The 20,167-nt window shown below is 39.5% G+C and overlaps 1 protein-coding gene across 8 annotated transcripts in view; it reads right to left on the bottom strand.

Annotated features, from left to right (window-relative positions):
* The window catches only part of ECHDC1 (ethylmalonyl-CoA decarboxylase 1), a 78,389-nt gene that overhangs the window by 37,912 nt on the left and 20,310 nt on the right, over positions 1-20,167 (bottom strand). Inside the window, exons 1-2 of one of the 8 annotated variants that reach the window (XM_023649403.2) lie at positions 12,728-13,284; positions 12,091-12,221 (exon numbers count right to left, since the gene is read on the bottom strand). The exons of 2 other annotated variants lie outside the window; for them this stretch is intronic. In XM_023649403.2, the coding sequence (XP_023505171.2) occupies positions 12,091-12,145 (55 nt within the window). In that variant the 5' untranslated portion in view covers positions 12,146-12,221; positions 12,728-13,284. 8 annotated transcript variants of the gene reach the window in all.

The following is a 20,167-nucleotide window of genomic DNA, read 5'->3' on the forward strand; positions in this document are numbered from 1 at the left end:
ACACACCAAGCCAGTTTCCCAGTACACCAATGGTCATAATAATTGCATCTGTTCATTTGTTCAACTTTAAAAGATACTGCCAAAGAGTTTTCCAAAACAGTTGTACAAATATAAATGGGTACTTCCACAGCTAGTGAATGTTCCAGTTCCTCCACAACCTTATTGTCACTTGCTAATGTCTTTCCTTTTTCTTTCCATTTTAGGCTTCTAGAGAGTGGTATGTCATTGTGGTTTCACTTTACATTCCTATGATGTCTGATGAAGTCACTCCATTTTCATATACTTATCAGTCATTTGCATTTCATCTTCTGTAAAGTGACTGTTTAAGCTTTATGCCCTTCTTTTTCCTATTCACCTTTTTATTATTGACTTTAGAATTTTTGTTTGCCTACAGCTTTTACTAAAACCCACAAGACACCAAATCCCACATTTCCATCTCCAGTTGAGACCTTATGCTTGTGTACTCCTAACAAACAGATATGTACTGCTGGGAGCTGTGGCTACATCATTTGATTGGCTGTTTGACAGGGTCCAGCCGATTAACGTCGAGGGGTGCAGGGTCGCCCTTTGGTGAAGAATAACTGGCCAGCCCCTCACATAGTTCTGAAACCTATGCTACTTCTAATTGCCCTTCATTCCTTTTCCTTTCTTAACCTCCAGTTTTCACGCCTTTGGGTGGCTGCTTGGGAGGCACTACCTCCTGGGAAAATTAGATAAAGTAAGAGAATGTGACCACCTGCAGGTAACTTTCAAGACATTTTTCGGTTAATTATTGGAGGAGCACACAGTCCCATTTGAGACAAGCAGAAAGGAATCCTGCCCAGATAAGATGTCGAATTAGGTTTATGGCCTCCATCTGGTTAATGTTTCCTTCTCCCTCCAGTTCTTTGTCTAAATATATATGCATCGTCCTTCTAAGTTTGCTGGTTAATTGGATGATCAAGAAGTATCTATATATTATTCTTGACCTTCTGCTTTCTGTTAAAATGTTATAGAGGTTTTCTCCTAAAAGCAATAAATAATAAATAATTGATGAGTAGAAGGGCCGAGGGGTGCAGGGATGCCCCTCGGTAAAGAATGGCCGGCCGACACCCCTGATATTTTCTGAATTATATGTATGCTTTCTAGCAAGGTTATGTCTATACTTATTTCTGTTTTTTATTCTTGAAGATATATAGTTTAGCTTAGCTTTTCAGCCCTTTACTTTACTAACAAAATGATACTTTCTCCGGCAGTGTGCTTAAGGGACTGTTAGCTCCAGAATCTAAAAGACAAAGGAATGCTTTCACCCCGTAAAGGGCGCGAAAATGTAAAGATGTTTAACTGCCCGCTGAGAATGCAGATAGCCCTGGGGATAAGACACCCTGGAGTCGCCTTTTGTTCCCATTAACCACCTACACTAATGGCGTAAATGATTGAGGGAGGCAGGGATGGCTCCACCAGGATGTAACCAGAGGGACTGCTGTCCTGTCCGGAGGCCTGGACCTTCTCTCTTTGATTTAACTTTACCATGAATTACAACAGATGCCTAGGTACCTATCTCCTTTAGCTTAGAGACAACAAACACTAGTTAATTGTGGAGAAGACTACCATTAACCTTATGCTCTATAAAATAGAATGCTAATAAATATTCTTGTGCTCGTTTTTTACTTTCTTATCTCTCTGAGAATATTTGTAGAACTATTTCTGTACTAATCCTGAAAAATATATAAACGACACTTGTGCACAGTAAAGTCGGACTTGCTAACACCAACCCAAGTCTCACGTCCTCTTTATTTCCCCCTCCCCAGTTTTTCGCTGACGCCGTCTCTCCCGCGGGAACCTGGACTTTGCCGAGGCTGGACCCCGGCAATGTACTTCCTTACTCCTCACCTCTAGAGGTACCTACCACAGGCTGCTCAAAATCATTGTCTAAAGCTGAACTCATACTTTCCTAAAACCTGTTGCTCCTTCTTTATTCCTTCTGTTAACTAATTTATGGTATCACCAACCCCATAAGCCACAGCAGAAAACCTCCAGGCCAACCCAATCTCCCTTCCCTCCCATACCTTCCATATGCAACCTCCCTCTAAAACAGTCTCTTATCTTTCCCATCCTCTATTCTTTCTACTCTAATACAGGTCAAACCTCATTACATAACATCTAGACTAACACAATGGTCACCAATTAGTTTCACATTACTCCTTAAAATCAGAGCTATTTTGGTAATCCTAACAGTTCATTCCAAATTCAAGGTTTTTCAATAGCTTTCTACTGACAAAAGGATCACGTCTAATGCTCACTTTGATTTGGCCCTTACCTGTATCTCGAATCTCCTCTCTCGTGACGTCTCCACACACAATCTACAAAGGACACCAAACAAGCAGAGTCCCACAAATTTACTTTGCTATTTTATATTATTACCTTGCCCGATAATGTCTTTCCTTCCGTGTTGTCCTGGTAAATACTCAATCATCTTTAAAAATGAATTCCTAAGCTTCCTCTAAAAAGTGATTTCCTAAGCAGAGATGCTCACTCCCTTTACTTATCCCAACCCAGTATATTATTTATTGCATTTTAACACATTTCACACATCATTTTAATTTTATTTTTCATTTGTCTTTCTTATAGACAGGAAGCTTCCTGAGAGCAGTTCTTTGAGGTAGATACCCTCTGTCACTAAAGCCTAGCACAGTGCTCAACACACAAAAGGTACTTAATAAATGCTTAATGAAGAAAACGTAGGAAAGTAAAAATATAAAACATCAGTTAGCCAAATGGAATGCCACAATCTTGTTTCCTAGCTTTAGAAATCTCTCTAATATGTGAGTTATAAAATGGTATTAGAAAGAAATGGGGGACAGGGCATCACAAAGAAGGTTACAATATAATATCCCTCCCTTCCACTTTAAATTTAATTTAAATTGCTTCACCTTCAAGTGGCATTTTTGTTAAAATGTCTCAGCAGAGCCCTTGAAACTAAGTATCTGAAAATATTACACAGTTGAATGCAATTTCCTAAACAGATATACTTTAGGAACTAGGAAACAATATTTCAAAATTTCACCACTAAGGTGACTTACAAATACAATATTGAGGAGACAAAAAGGTTTCTTAAATCTCATCAAGGAGACTAAATAAAATGTAATTCATATTAGATAAACTGTAACCTAATATTCTGTAATATATGGTAGAGGATTTCACAACAAAGAAAGGCAGTAAGTGAGGTGTTTATTGTCTTAGAGAACCATATCCAAGAATAAGACCTTGATGCTATTTTTCCAAGAAAAAAGGTGTCCTAACTTGCTATCATAAGTGCTGCGATGGGGTCTGCTTTCAACTTCCATAACTTTATTCTGTCCTTACTATCAAACTCCTTATGGTCTTACTCTGTACTCCATAATTAACCTTCCTTCTTTCCTACTGGAAAAGACACTAATTAGTGAATATCAAGGCTGACAAACTGACATTTCTTCCACATTTTATGAGCTTAGTTTGGTTACCAGAAAATAATCCCTAGTATTTAGTCATTCATGGATGAAGGGATAACTTTTTTGAAGTTTTAATTCTGAAATGTCCTAAAATTATAAAACAAAAATAGAGAAAATAAAACAGATACCTGTCCCTCATTTATAACGGATGTTAACATTTTTCTAATATTCTCTTCAGCTCATTCTTTTTTTAAAAACTTCTCATTTCTGAAACTTTCCAACATTTACAAAAGTAGAGAGAATAGCACAGAGAATTTTCATTACCTAGCTGCAACAATAATCAACACTTTTGCAATCTCGTTTCATCTAATGACCATCTCACTTACAACATGTACAACCCACTTCTGCTTCCCCTGCGTATTTCAAAGAAAATTCACAGGACACCTTTTAAGTGTCTGAACAGACAAAGCTGAGATCCTAGACCAGTGGCCACCTAAGTAAGAAGCCCTCTGCAGCACTGCCTAAAAGACATTGAGAGCATCTTAACATAATAATTTCTTTGAACCCAGATGTTACTTATCCCACGAGTGGAGCTTAGCACTCTGGAACTTGGCCTGTAAGATCTGTTCTTAGAATCTCTCATCAATATTCAACTTGGACATACATCAGTCTGTATAACAGTTTTATTTCTAACAACTACTGGGGTTATTCCTAATGGGGTTAGGATTTCAAGAATCCTATCCAGAAACAAATTCTTTTAGGTGCTTATCAATTCATTCCTAAAACTGATGGGAAAAGAGGACTAAGAAAGAGGCTCTCTTTACTGTAGTTTAAGTTGAAGAAGATCCAGGCAATGTCTCCCCATTCTGGAATAAAAATGACTAGAAATTAAGAAGAAAATATACAGGCAAATGGAAAGGATGCCAAGTGCTCACATAGATGAGGAAAAGCAGACAGGTGTTTATTTATAACAGAACATGTTCACCCTTCTCTCTCTTTTCCTCCCCCACAAAAAGTCACCAGTTGCCTTATTGAGATTACCCATCAGTAAGGAATAGTAACAGCACTGGGGAACCACAGATGGATTGTGATTAATACTGGTCTGGGTCAAGGTGATAAACAGAGCTAAGCAACCAAGCAAGTAATCAAATGTAATACAAGTTGCAAAATAAAATATCTAAGTAGTTAAAGTTACCTTTAATCTCTTTGTGTGGTGCCAATTCCATACTCCTTTTCCAAAACTCATGGAGTATCCTTACTTGTACACCACTCTCTCATCGCCCATCCCCCATCAGTCCTAGCTATCAGATTAGAAAATGACAAATCAAGCTGATGGATTCTACGGTTTTAACTGGTTTTAAGGTATCTAAAGCCTCTTGAAGACCTAGAGTGCTAGAAGGAATGATTATCAAACATAATTATGCAACATGCCAGGACATCTCCAGTTAATTCAAGGGGCATTGCAAGATTTTTAACGTAAATTTCAAAATGAACAAAAGAATCCAATTAGAACATAGAAATGTATAATGACACAGTAAAGGCAGGATAAATTTAAATTATAGATGTTCCCACCCCCTAAATTAGTGCAATACAAGGTACTTTCTTGATACCACATAAAATTACTGGACAGATGGGAGAAGTACAGGATACTGTGAAATTAAAGAACAAGAGGCAATCTCTAAATATCAATAATTATTACCGTACACTAAATAATAAACTATTTTTTAAACAATTTTAAACGAACGATTCATTTGAAGTAAATAATTTTCCTACAAACATTATTGCATATTATTCCCCATGTTTAACTTATTCCTTTCCCTTGCATAGCCCCAGTTCTCAAAACTTAAGCATGGTTCAAAGACATAGGTCCTTGCTTTCCCAGGGGAGAGTAAAATTCTGTCGATGGAAAGGAAGCACTTCTGAAATTACGGTCTTTAGTCATCTAGCATCACTAGAAAATGAGCTATTCTGGTCAAATAAACTCTCTCTTTAACTGAAAGCATAACTGTCCTGGGCAAGGACAAATCCTTTTGTTGAAGCCTTTCTTTCTATCAAGTACATAAAACTGTAATGTTAAATATTTCAATTAATTTTAAGATGCTTCCATTTGTCTTTAGATATTGTACATTCCTAACCATACATCTCAAGTGTACACCCTAGAAGTACAAATCTATCTATACATTTTCAAAAAAATTGAAAAGATTTAAAATAACATGGCCTCTCAGGACTGGAGCATGAATCTATGAATGAACCTGAAGGGGAAATAAAGTGAGAAAGGTAGAAAATTTAAGTCTATGGGAAGTGGAAGGAGGGGACAAAAACTTCAAAAGTAAAATGTTATCACTTATTAAGAAGTAAGAAGTGGTTATGAAAAAAAACACAAAGATTTTGGAGGCTTCCTAAGTTATCACCCAAATGTAAATATCAAGTTGCCTCAAAATATCTCAGCTGGGAAAGAAACCTATACTAAAAATTGCAGGAGGTATTGAGAAATGACAAGCAATGGGGCTTGAAACAAATTAAATGAGCTAACAAAACCTGTATTCTCATAAGATGTATCTATGTTCCTAAGCTCCAGCCATGTGCATAACCCTCTCCTCCCTGACCAGTGTTGTTTCTTTCCACATCCTCTTTCACCATCCCTGGACCCAAGTTCAGTGGTCAAAGTCTGCGGGGAAAATAGGGAAATATAACAAAATATATCATTCAAAATGAGTTCTGAAGCCTTTGCTTTTTTAAAAAATTTTGAGAAACATACATAATGATTAAATTAGCACTTCAGATAAATATTTTAAGATAGGACAGTATTCTTTATTAGATTATTTAAAGTAGATAATAGCCACATTCCAATAAATAAAAAAGGGTTGAATAGTTTCTTTGCATATGGGCCATTAAGGAAACTACATTTATGTGTAGGTTTTTATGGCCAAGAAATTCACAGACTGGGATCCTCGTGTATAAACACAGGTGCGTATGATAAGAGCATTTGGTAAGATGTAGTTGGTAACAATTCAATGGGTATTTATTGAGTTCTTATGAGTAATCTCCCCTTTGCTCACTAGCTATTTCAGAGAGAAAAAAAAGCATCTTTACCCTTGAAAAATCTTCAGTTTTACCAGGGAAACAAAATATGCACACATAAGGCAAAAATAATTCAACTACCTTATTGAAAACAGAACAAAGTCCCTCCTTTTATTAGGCTCTACTAGCTATTTGCATCAGATTTAAAATATAGTCTTAACTTCATAAAAGGATATTTTTTTCCCTTCACCAGTAAACTTTTATCATGATGTCTAAGAATATTCTACAGGCAGAAATGGATCCAAAAACATTAAATCAGTGCATAGGATTATGATATTTTATTTCCCTTCATTCCCAAGTTTTAAAATTCTAAGCGGAAATACAACAAAAATCAGGCAACAACCCAGTTCTGCTGAAAAGTAACCAAAGGAAAACAAACTCAGATGAGCTTTTCTTTCTAGTGTCTTGAATTGTAGCCAAAATATTGGCAGAGGAAGCTATCCTTAAAATACTCTCATCTTACATATTTTCAGAGTATTATTTCTTCAAAAGATTATGTTAGTGCTAATCTATTAACATGAAAATCATACAGTCCCCCTCCCCTCCTCAAAACAAATCTAAAAAAACAGAAAATAGGACCCACATTTCCATTTTACAATTCATTAAAGCTTACCTTTGTGTGCACCTTTCCCCTGGAGAGTGATCTACTCACTGCTAAATTTTGAAACAACAGAAAAGCTCTCAACCAACGTTTTCTCTCTCTGCTTTTTTTCTAAATAATTTTAAAAAACAAACTATCAATTTATAAAAACCTTTAAAACTTGAAGCACTGTTTCAGGTAGCTCCATAGGTGTCTAGAATCACAAGCCTTTTGAATGGACAAGAACATACTTTATAGACAGGCTAGCTGATTGAATCAAAATATTTATCAGCTAGTTAGGAAACTGTGCAACACTACTGTTCATTTATTAATTCTATAAAAGATTATTTTTGTCTACTGATTTGAAATTACAGTTGGCCAAAATGAAAATAAAACACAGATGTGAAGAATGAAGAAAGCTATTAGCTGAGTCACCTAATAGTTGCTCAAAAAGTCAGGTGTCAGAATATGGGCGTGTTCTATTTCTTAATCTAGGTGATAGATACGCAGGTATTTATTTTTGTTATTGCTCTTTAAACTCTTCTTATGTATTTTTCACTATATGTACGTACTTCTTAATAAACTTTTCTTTAACTAATGGCTATCAATCCAAATTTGGGGGGATGTCTCTGCTTTACCAGTAATCTCTCCTAATCTTCTAAATTGCCAATTTCAAAACTAGTTTCTTAAGTAGTCTATCTCCTCACATAGAAGACACTGAGTCAGGAACACAAATACTGCCTCAGTGGCCACATAGGTGTCTCAAGTCTCTGGTAGTTCTGGCAACTAAGCAAGAGTCCTTATTAATGATAGTTCTTAAAAATTGAGGTACAACCAGAAACCACATAACAGAGAACTAGAGATGATGTTCCTGCCTCCAGTAAATTAAAAAATTCTTATGGGCAGGGATTGCATCTTATTCACAGCCTTTAGCATACAGAGTTTAACATTTAATATTTGTAGAACTAAAGGACACATTGTGGTTATTACTATATAGAGACTACCGTACCTAACCATCATTTCCTAAACTAAATATAAGATCTTTATCTGCAAAATAGAAAAAACTTATTTCATTGTTGGGTTTCTAGAAAACCCAAGTCCAGCATGAAGAGCTACAAGTGTCAAGGGTATCACAGTCAGCCAGAGAAGCAGGTTCTCCTCGTCACTGGTCTCTGGTCACTTTGTTTACAGGACCGCCACTCCTCCATCAGTCCCAGCTGAGGAATCTCTGCTTCTCTTCAGAAAGAGAGGGCAAGAGTTCCAATTTTTCTTTCATGTTTACAAAACAGGTTTGCATATGACACAATCTCTAGTGGATCATTAATAAAAATATTAACATTTTAAGAAATGAGGTTAAGTGATAGATAAGACATCAATCTAACTGTCTATAATCTCTGTAGTTGGTAAAACATATTTTACAAGGGCTTGGTTAGGAGTACTCTTCAAACTTTATATGACCAGATTTCCCTCACAAGGCTGTTGGGTTAGGGCTAGCCTGTTACATTCTCTAACCTTCTCAGAATGAGAGGCAACTTACCCACTGGGTACTGAGGATAATACTTAAGAAGTGTTAGTGGCAAACTTCAACAGGGAACCCAAGACTTGACTTATTTTGCCCTACATTCCCCACTCCCCTTTTTCACAGAAAGATATTGGTTCTGAGCCAAAGACAAGTATAGGGCCTGGGCCTTGCTTGTTCAGCAAAAGCCCGCAAGCCCACTACAACCATGTGTCCTTCTGTTTCCCTTCTGGGCAGGATGCCCAGCTGCTGGGATTTCTAACAACCCAGGGCCTGGCCAGGCCAGATCCTACCTTATCTCACTTCAAGAACATCACATCTTGAAGGGACACAGCCCTTCCACGTGAGCTAACGTTCCTGGGAATGCTGGTCATACCAAGGACAGCCTCTTGGCAAGCATATAGCCTTCGTGTCCCCTGCCTCTATAAGAAACCCCCTTCCAGCCCACGGTAGCGGGTGCACATTGCTGTCCAGCCAGCCGCTACTGGATCTCCCTATAAGTAACTCCCAATCAACCTATATGCCTCGTTCACCATCTCCAGATCTTTTCTTTGATCTCTCCACACCCTATCTGGCACTGCTCACTCACCTGGGTGTGCGGCCAGACAACAAGCAATTCAGTCAAAGTACTATGGCTTTCTGTAGGAGGCAACAAAGAGAAACTCTTTCTGCCATTTTGGATTTTCTTAATTCTTTTTAAGAATTTTTTTCTTTTTCTTAAATCTTTTTCTTAATTCTTAGTTCTTTTTTCTCTCTCCTGGATTCTCCTTCTCTCTCATGGGGCTTGTGTGGTAAAAGGAACCTAAGGCTGCCTTCATCTCAGGAAGCGTCCCATTTGAAGAAGGTCAAATAGAGTCGGGCTCAGGGTTCCTTAGGCCTGCTTCTAATCTTGGGAAAATATGCTGTCAAGGTCAGTTCACAAAGCTGGAAGGCCCACCTAGAGTCAGAGCCAAACACAGTTAGGTCCAGGCTTGCTTTTGCCTGGGGTATGCTCTATGCATGTTTTGCCCCTGGGGATTAAGTCACATATAGAAGAGACAACTCAAAGGAAAATTCAAATGGGGCAGAGGTCCTGATCTTCTCCACACTGGCCATGACTTTGGTATAAAAGGAATGTGCCAAAGAAACTTGATAAGGACTTAGATGCCTTTTTTTTTTTTTTTGAGGAAGATTAGCCCTGAGTTAATATCCGCCACCAATCCTCCTCCTTTTGCTGAGAAAGATTGATCCGAACCGGCGAACCCTGGGTCACCAAGGAGGAACGTGCAAACTTAACTGCTGCCACTGGGCCAGCCCCTTAGACGTCTATTTTTAAAATCTAAATTTGTCTATGTTTTCAACAATACTCGTTTACGAAAAAGAAGAAAGAGTTAAACTAGAAAATAAGGAGTAAGGCTTATAACATTATTAGCATTTTTAATTATTATTGTGGGATAAGAGAATCAATAAACAACATATCTTCTGGTCACTGTAAGGAGTCGTATGCTCTGTTTATATATTAGCCTTCCCTCAAATATCCAACAACTCAAGGGCAGTTAGTGTGGATGCCATCAAATGTACATCTCCTTATCCTTAAATCATTACAAATTTAAATACTTATTTAACAGAGATATTTTGACCCCATTAGACATCTTTGATATGCTGATTTCTTCCAAGGAAACTGTTAACCTAAAAATAAAGAGCTGAATAGAAAGGCACTAAGTGTTTATTTGGGATCAAAGAATTGCAATTCAGGGTACAGAGATTTAGGTAGAAACCCAAAGTGTCCCCCAACAGGAGACAGACTCACAATTTTTATGGCAAAAAGGGAGGAAGAGGAGGTGAGTTGTATTAAAGAAGAGTTCATTGGTGCTAGATGAGGTAAGGCTAGGTTTGTACTTCACTGATTGGTTAGCAATTTCGTCACCATCAAAGTCCAATTTCATCAGTCCTTACAAACAGTATATTCTCATTCTTACTGACTTCTTGGAACACTGGCAGTTTGGTCCAGTTTGGAAGATAAAGAAAACAAGACATGCATGGCAATTCCTCTGAAATGGCTGTTCCACCTCTATTTTAATATGGCTCCACTCATGTCAGCTTTCACAAAACCTTACAATTAATACTTCATGTATCCTTTTCTCTATTAATTCCATTTTTTCTCTTTGCCCCCACTCCTGTCCCCCTTCCACTACTAACTCTCCCTTCTTTCCTCTCCTCTCCTCTCCTCATATTCCTTTGTTTTGCTACAGAATAGTACGAGAAAAACTCAAAGGCACTTCTTAAGTCTGCTAGCTTTGCTAACCCCAAGTTTAGGAATCTAATTCTAGAAATTTGATATTAGCCTATTATGTATACTTTCATCCCAATTCTAAATTCAGAGGCTAACTTAGACAAGAGTTCAGCGCTGAGGAGATGACGATGTGTTAGCCACCACTTAACTACTCTAGTATCTACAAATACAAGCAAAGAAAGCAAGCTTGAAATTCACGTTCCGTGTAAGCACATAGATAAGCAACCAGCATTTTTAATTTGTTCCAGAACCATAAGGCAATGAAAAAGTTCTAACGTATTTACACTTTTATAAACTTTCATTCAGGACAAAACGTATGTTTAAAACTTGTTATGCAGGATACTTTGCTGTCCTGCCACAAGCAGATTCAATGGAGCTGAAGGAGCTCACAACCAAGCCACTGGAAACAGGAAAGAGAGCAGAGCCCCTGGGACATCTGAGGTCAAAGGTGTCACTCTCTCCATTTTCCTTAAAGTCCTGCAAAGCTGATCAAATAGTTCCCCTCCCTGCACAGGAAATAAGCTAGCTGTTCTCTTAAAGGCTGTAACCCATTTACCATACCCTGGAATTCCTAAATTCATAAAACAACACAAATGCATACTTAATAAGAAAACAATTAGCCTAAGGCAGGTAATAAACAATGAGAAATCAGAAATATTCCATTTTAGACGGTCAATGCATGACCTGTGTCTCAAGTTTTGATTTGGTTTTAGGCTGTCACTACATAACCTACCTTCCAAGTTTCATTGCACACAACGCACACCCCTCTCCCTCACACAGCCAAAAATGAACCTCTTTCAGCTCCTCAAATCCTTAAGGTTTTCTTTTCATTCCAAGCCTCTGTAGATATGAACCCTCTACTTGTTAGGCTCTTCTCTTCCTCAGAGTAACTCCCCGTCATCTCCTCGAATACTCTAGACTACATCACTCTTACTGTCTGCTCTCACATTTACATCCTTTATTACCCCTCACTCACCCTTTCTCTAATTCTTTAACCAAATCTTCCCACTGGATTTAGCAGCAAGAGGGTACCTGCAGTGCCTAGAACGTGCTTGACAAACAGTATTTGCCAATAACAATTTGCTCTATCCTAGCTGTACAGAAAAGTTTAAAACACCTGAAGGGAATGTTCCCTAACAGCAACTGGCAAGCTGTGCTATATAAGGCTTAAGAATCTTCCCCACAAACCAATTCTCCAGCTACCTTGTTTATCAATCCCACCACTCACCCTGTTTCGACTCCATTCCGTTGTTCGAGCTGGTTTCTCTTACTGGAACGCTCATCACTGCTTTTGCGTCAGCCCAAAGTAATCCACTCAGTTTTCAGGCAAGAACCAGACAAACGTCGAGAAAGGATTGGCTGTTTCAGTAATATGCAAGTCCCTCCCAGAGTAATTTCACAATTATATCTTTCCTTCCCCGCTTATTTCTTCCAAGAGGGCGCTAGGCCTTCACAGAAGGAGTCCTCTGTTACTCCTGCCCGTGCCCCGTGCATCTCTATACCTCCAGCCCCTAGCAATAGCTGCTAACAGCAGGCGCTGAAGCGTGGAAGCGAGGGGAAGGGGGCGGGGGAGGTGCGGTTGATGTAGATTCTCTCAAAGTTCTCGTCAGTCTTTTGGATATTTAACTGAATCTGTGGTTTTAATCCCCTACATTTGTGATCCTTGCATGTGTGTGTAGCATTAAAAGGATTACGGAGGCTCAAAAGTATTCTAGAAGAACCCGCAACAAAAATGACTGGGTCATTTTTTTATTGAAAAGTTGGCTGCATGAAACAAACGACGTACGTTTCAGTTTCAAGCAGAATCATTTAACACAAGAGTACCGAGAAGGACAATTACAGAGGCCCCACGGAACACTACCTACTTGGCACAGGCCCTGGGAAGGATTCGGCAGTTAAATTGCGCCTACCAACTCTTTCGAAAACGTTCCAGGCGGAAACTCCTCCGGCGAAATTCCAAGAAAGCCCGGCTCGCCCCGCCCCTCATCCTCGCCCCCGCCCGCCTTCACCTCGCCAGGTCCGCGCCCCACTGCGTCCCTCACCCAGCAGAGGGTAGTGCGCCTGCGCGGCGGCTGTAAGGAGAGCGCGGCACTGCTCCCCGGCGGCTTCCCGGCGGGATGGAATTTGTGTGCAGACACGCTAATGTCCACTACATAACGACATACTCGAGTTCTCTCCTAGATGACACTTAGAATGTAGCCCCTACGGCCACACAGTACTGGAGGCCGCAGCGGTGGCGACTTCCCCTGCCCCTCCGCCCTTTTTCTGCTTCCGTACGCCCCGCCGCTCCCGCCCTCCGCTGCCCTGTGCCCTCCTTCCTCTCCTCGTCTCCTTTATGCTGCCCCGCACCCCCTTTCTCTGCCCGGCGCCCCCATCCCGTTCCCGTGCGGCCACCCCTGACCCCATAAGCCCCACCCCCGTCGTAAAGCGTTCCATTCTCTGCCGGGTCGCGCGCCCAGCGTAGTGCGTCCTCCGTCGTGTCGTGAACGAGCCGGAATGGCGGGCTCCTGGTAGGCCTGCTTGTTGGGTTCGCTCTGCGATGCAGGGTTAGGGCTGGGGCAGGGCAGCTGCCAGACCTGGTTGTTTTCCGGCTCCCATGTAAATGTGGGAAGAGTAGAAAAGAAGCAAGCCAGTTTAGGTGTTACTGCATTTGGTTCGTTTTTGCCCGCCTCCCTGAAAGCTAAACACTTGAGATGACGGGATAGCAGCAGAGAGACGGTTTTGATCACAATGTAGCGGTGTGAGGAGGTGAAAGCGTGAGTCTCAAATCTACTTCCCCCAAAATGGGAACTCAGGAGCATTTATGGGGTAGAGGGGTAAGGTGGTCCAAAATGTGGAGGTAGGTGATTGGACATGAGGTAATTGATGTCAGACCCCGTGCCTCTTCACAGGACACGTGCTCACAAAATGGTGGCATTAGCGTGATCTTTGGGTGCAGTTTTTAGCTGCTTGATGTCAAAAGGCCGCCTGTGGGACATCTGTGCAGGCCCAGTTGATGAGTTGGTGGTCTCAACCACCCTGGAGTGGACAGGGGTTCTAATTCCTGGAAAACTACTCATGCACCCATTACCATGGTGAACCAGGCTCCAGGGAGATGTTATCTATAGGAACCTAGTGGGAGTCAGATAGCCTATTGCCTAAACAGTATAAAGATGGGTGGGTTAAACAGCTAAAAGTTATAATCAGTAATTGCAAAAAGGAAAAACACCTTTAGTTTCTAGCTACTTAATCATCAATGTCTAACTGCTGGTTTCAATTCCCCTATCCTTTGGTATTCCTCATCCTTGAGGTATTCAGGGCCACAAGCCATCTAGTTACTTTGTGTTGAATTGGGGCATAGATCTGGGTTAGAGGTATGAAACCGTTTAGCAATCATTTGGAAATATTCTTTTGTTCCTGGCTTCATGTTGACAGTTTGTATTATTAGAATTTTGTACTTTGCTTTACAGTTTTGGGACCAAATCTAAAGGCATATTTTATAATGAAGTGTCCAACCAGAAGGATAAGTATAGACAACCTAAATTTTAACAGTCCCTGGAAAAGAGACCTAATCCCAGTGAGGCCTCCATCTGATGATCTCCAGGTGGGAGAAGACATCTGGTCTCAGTTCCTGATAGTCTTTTGTTTTCCTGGATATGCCTCAGAGACTGGAACAATGCCCTATCCCCTGATCTTTCAGTTATCATTGATGATGGCTATAAGCACATACTCTCTGCCTGGGGGTCATCACATTCCTAAGGAACTCAAAAGAGCAAAGTTTATCAACTTATAGCAGCTGGGAGGGTCCATAAAATCTACAGAGCACAGCTTATTCAAAGTTACCATATGGTTTCTTTTCTACAATATGGCTTCCCTTATGTCTACCTTGTGTCGAGCCCGTATCATGGGGATATTTTGCAAGGGGAGGGGAGAGAAAGGTAGGAATGCTGTCCTCTCTTAAACATCTTTTCTGCATTGAATGGGAGAGGTATTTTTGTTATTTTTTTAACCAAATATTGAACATATGTTCTACATGTAATGTTGTGTTTATAAAGCCCAGCAAGCTTAAAATGCTGTGTGATACCTATAGTAGTCCCCTCTTATTGGGGGAGAGAGGGGCAGAGGGGGGATGATACTAGCCTTAATATCAGTTCCCTTACATTAAACCCAGCATATGGGTTAAAACTAAAAGCTCTCATCCCCTTCCCCTGCCTCTCCAAATTACATTCATAGATAAATACTGGTTTTTTAAACTTTTGTATCCCTGAACTTCACAAGGCAAATAGAAGTTACAAATTGTTGGAGCCCAGGTGGCCTCATGCTAACATTTTAGCTAGTTATGGGTGCTTTGAAGTTTTATTACAGGGAAACTGACATCCAGAGAATATCAAGAAGCTGAAGCTTCCCAGACCCCAATTCCTCAGCTTCCTGGCACCAGAATCCACCATCCACCATGAAGGCAGACAACCAAGCATACCCACCTATGGGTTCCCTCATCTTGCCATCCTCCTCCCTGCAAACAGCCTCACAAGGCCAAACACAGGCTGGTGGGAAAGCCCTGACCTGCAAAGGTACTTGCTTACCATAACCTGTAGAAAGAGGAGAAGTTTTCTATCTCAGGATCTAGTCTTTCTCATTTTTTTCTTTTCCAGTAATATTCTGATTGCTCACCTGTATGTATAACATTTCAATATATATGCACGTACAACTTAGTAAAAATACCTTTTACTACAATAACCATTTTGCCAAACCACAAACTAAAAGTTGATGCACCATAAGATTAATATGTCAGTACCTAGTCATCCTTTAACTGCTGGCTCAATCTATAAATATTGGATGGCCATTTCTTTAGTCATTTAAGTTTTCATAAAATACATATCCAGTTATTCTCCCCCTCCTTCACCTGCCTCATTGTTAAACTGCTCTTTTTCCTTTTACCCCATGTCAGGTTCTGCAGTCAAGACTTTTCAGTATCTACTCTTCCTGAGAGATTGGCTTCATACTGAAACTCTTAATATTAATCTGAAATTTATGGGCCCAGTGCACAGTCAGTCCCTGAGGCATCATGGGTTGGAGATAGAGAAAAGTTTATTTGAATTAGCCAAAACAAGAATGTGAGAGGATAGGTTCTCTCAAACCTGCCTTAACAAGAGAAGAAAGCAGGAGGTATTATAGAGCTAAGGCTTGGCAGGAGTTTCTGGAAACAAAGGGGAATCTCTATTTCACTCCAGATATGCAACTGGGCAATCTGACTTCTGGGCATCAATAGCAGCTTGGGGCTGGTTATCTGTGATTGTAACTTCCTTGACGGCATTCTCTGCTGTAAAATAAGCTCTTAAATCCTTGTAATTCTTGAGTCACCACTCAAGTTAAACAAGAAAACAGGAGATGGACAAGAGTAGCTTTTTTCATCCATGTCTGTGTTGGGAACAAAGTCAAAAAGTCTTATTGAATATTTACAGTAACCCTCAGATACCCAGCTTCGGGCTCAAAGTAGCTTTCAATCTTGAGGCACATAAAATTTTCTTTTCTATATCATGCTTAATGACTTTTTTTTTTTGCACTTTGACAATTCCCCTTAAGAAGTGTTTTGACCCAACTTTATAACTGGATAGGTCACCATTCATCCCTTTCTAAGGAGTTGAATGTCCAGGAAAACCTAATTGAGAAGTAAAAGTAGATATTTTTATCAAATACTAAAGGATTAAGTGGCTACAATGAAGGAGACCTGGCATGAAATGTGATTGTTCTTGCACAGGAGGCATCCACAAGACTGGCTGGACTTTTCTGCAAACAGAATGTTCTGCCTGGTGAACTCACAAGGCCCCAGGGAAAACATTGCTTGCAAACAAGAATGTTTTATGAGCTCCTCAAAAGGAGCAAGCCTGGGACCTTGAGAGTTTGAAACATTATGAAGGAACCTGTTATGAACAGATGTGTAGGGGAAAGGTCATTATTGTGGGACGCTTGCGCAGGTTTAGGTCGCTGACTCGCTGCTTTGGCAAAAGGCCGGCTTTGTTTAGAGGCTATAATAATAAAGAGCTCGAGAAACTCGAGAGCAGAAGACTACTGCACAGCAACCGGTGTTCGTGTATTCATTGCGTCAGCAACACTACAACTTCTGTTACTTTGTGATTTTCAGCTCTCCTCTCTCCCTCCCTCCCTCCTTCCCTCTCTCTCTTCCATTTCCTTCCCCTCTCCCTCTCTCTCTCTTTCTGACACTTCATCACTTCCTGAATAGTAAAAGATATTCCCTGGTATCCTCCTAGCTATTTTTAAAAGATAGTGTAATTCCCTGTTGACATTATAAAAGAATAACTTTTTTTCTGGTTAGTAATATAATGTTCCTGTGCACACATGGAAAAGTTAAAAAAAAAAAAAACTTTCATAATCCCCGATAATATTTGAGCATATTTTAAAAAATAAAGAGGGATCAGCCCCAGCGGCCAGTGGTTAAGTTCAGTTTGATTTGCTTCAGCAGCCAAGGTTTGGTTCCTGGGCCTGGACCTACACCACTGGTTGGTGCCCATGCTGTGACAGTGGCCCACAAACAAAATAGAGGAAGACTTGCAACAGATGTTAGCTTAGGGTGAATCTTCCTCAGGAAAAAAATAAAATAAAGATTGATAGATTCTATCTATAGCAGTATCTATATCTAGTTATGTATCTGCATGCATGTACATATGTATACACATAATAAAATCTATGTAATACTTAGCAAAATAAAATATATAAGCATTTCTCCACATTGGTAAATATTTTTAAACTGATGTTTAATGATTAGTCAACATTCTGTTGTTTTTTTAGGTATGCCCCTTATATGCATCATTTTGCCTAACCCAGTCTTAGAGTCTCTACCTTTTAGGGGGGTTCAAACCATTTACATTCGTATATTTGATTTGTGACCTTTTTTTACCTTATGGTTTAGACTTAATGCATGACATTCTGTTTTATCTGAAGGGATATTTTCAAGTTGTTTTTTTTCCTCCCCAAAGCCCCAGTGCATAGTTCTATATTCTAGTTGTAAGTCCTTCTATGTGAGCCACCACCACAGCATGGCTACTGGCAGATGAGTTGTGTGGTTCCGTGACCAGGAACAGAACATGGATGGCCAAAGTGGAGTATGCTGAACTTAACCACTAGGCCATTAGGGCTGGCTCTCAAATTGTTAACATACGTATCTTTTAAAAAATATCTCCCTTCCATTCAAACACATATCTCAGTGCTGATTGCCTTACGGGAGTGATATGGGTGGGAAGAAACCTGAAATGTCCCGTGAATCTCTTTGGTTTTATTTTCCATGAGTCTATGTCTTTAGGAGAATCTAGAATATGGCTAAATAAATAAAAGAGAGAGAGGATTTAGGAGCATAAACAAATGTCTTGGCCAATAATAGGTAACTAGAGAAGGCTGCAGGAACAACGAGAAATATGTTGTCTTTGTCAGATCTTTGATTACTTAAGAACGCTGAGTCTTCTCATGGAAGCAAACCAGTGCCCATCAGTGGATGAATGGATGAAGATGTGGTATATATATATATATGTATATACACACACACACACACACAATGGAATACTACTCAGCCATAAAGAAGACAAAATCATGCCATTAGCAACAATGAGGATGGACCTTGAGGGTATTATGCTAAGTGAAATAAGTCAGAGGGGAAGGGGGTGATGGGAGAGTAAAAGGGGTAAAGGGCAACATACGTATGGTGATGGGTAAAAACTGTACTATTGGTGATGAATACAATGCAGTCTACATATAAACTGAAATATAATAATGTACACCTGAAATTTATACTGTTATAAGCCAATATGACCTCAATAAAATAATTTTTTAAAAAAGACAAACATTTGGAAAGAGACCATAATCTTAAAAAGCTTTTGTAAAAAACCCACTACTGTATCATCTCTTACAATATCCCAGAATAAAATCTTTACTCTGTGAAGAAAGAAAGAGAGAGAGAAAAGAAAGAAAGAGAGGAAGGAAGGAAGAAAGAGAGACAGAAAGAAAGAGAGAGAGAGAGGGGGAGGGAGGGAGGGAGGAAGGAAGGAAGAAAACTGTGTCTTCTCTATTAAGAGAGCTAAGGTTTTTTTCTGGGGTTTTTTGGGGTTTTTTTTACAACCATGTAACTTCCTGTATTTGCCTGGAGTCTTTAATAGTCACTTTGGTTAAATGGATAACTAAGTGTTGTTTCACAGTGACCTGTGATCCTTAGTTGACCAAGTGTTTTAAAACCTTTTGGTATTTTTGACAAACTTCCAAAAATCAAGTTCTAAATGAAGTATTTTTGACCTCAAACTAACTTTGGGATTTTCCAGAGGGTCCCCAGAATATCTCAAAAGATTTGTTCTCTCTCTTTATAAAAGAAAGTTGTTAAACTAATTAGGCTGATTTGATATGTTAAATTACCTGGCAGCATTGTCAAATAAGAAGTAATACTAAGCCTTCTTTATGTTGTATTTGTATGGATATATGTTATAAGTATTCCAGAAATTGTATGAAATTCCTAGAAATCTGATATGTCCTGGTATAATGTTATCTGTCATAATTCTACTTATTATCTTAAAATGTTGTATATCACAGAAACTAACAATGGAACAGAATAGAGAGCCCAGAAATAAACCCATACATATTTGGTCAAATAATTTTTGAAAAAGGAGCCAAGAATATACAATGGAGAAAAGATTGCCTCTTTGATAAATAGGAGTGGAAAAATTGGATAGCCACACACAAAGAATGAAACTGGACCCCTATCTTACACCATACAGATTGGATAGCCACACACAAAGAATGAAACTGGACCCCTATCTTACACCATACAGAAAAATCAACTTAAAATGGAGTAAAACCTGAACATGAGACCTGAAGCCACAAACTCCCAGAAGAAAACATAGAGGGTAAGCATCAGTCTTGGCAGTGATTTTCTTTGGATTTGACATCAAAAGCAAAGGCAACATTAACTCATCAGATATGTGGTTTGCAAATATTTTCTCCCATTCAGTAGGTTGCCTTTTCATTTTGTTGATTGTTTCCTATCATCAAAAAGGTAAGGGACAAGCGTTGGCAAGAATATGAAGAAAGAGGAACCCTTGTGCACTGGTGGTGGGGATGTAAATTTGTGCAGCCACTGTGGAAAATATGAAAATTCCTCAAAATATTCAAAACAGAACTAGCGTATGATCCAGTAATCCCACTTCTGGATATATATCCAAAGGAAATGAAAAGAGGATATTTAAGAGACATCTGCACTCCCTTGTTTATTGTGGCATTATTCCCAGTAGCCAAGACATTGAAACAATCTAAGTGTCCATCAGGAATGA

The sequence above is a fragment of the Equus caballus genome, chromosome 10, assembly GCF_041296265.1.
Source record: "Equus caballus isolate H_3958 breed thoroughbred chromosome 10, TB-T2T, whole genome shotgun sequence".
In the NCBI taxonomy this organism is placed as follows: Eukaryota; Metazoa; Chordata; class Mammalia; order Perissodactyla; family Equidae; genus Equus; species Equus caballus.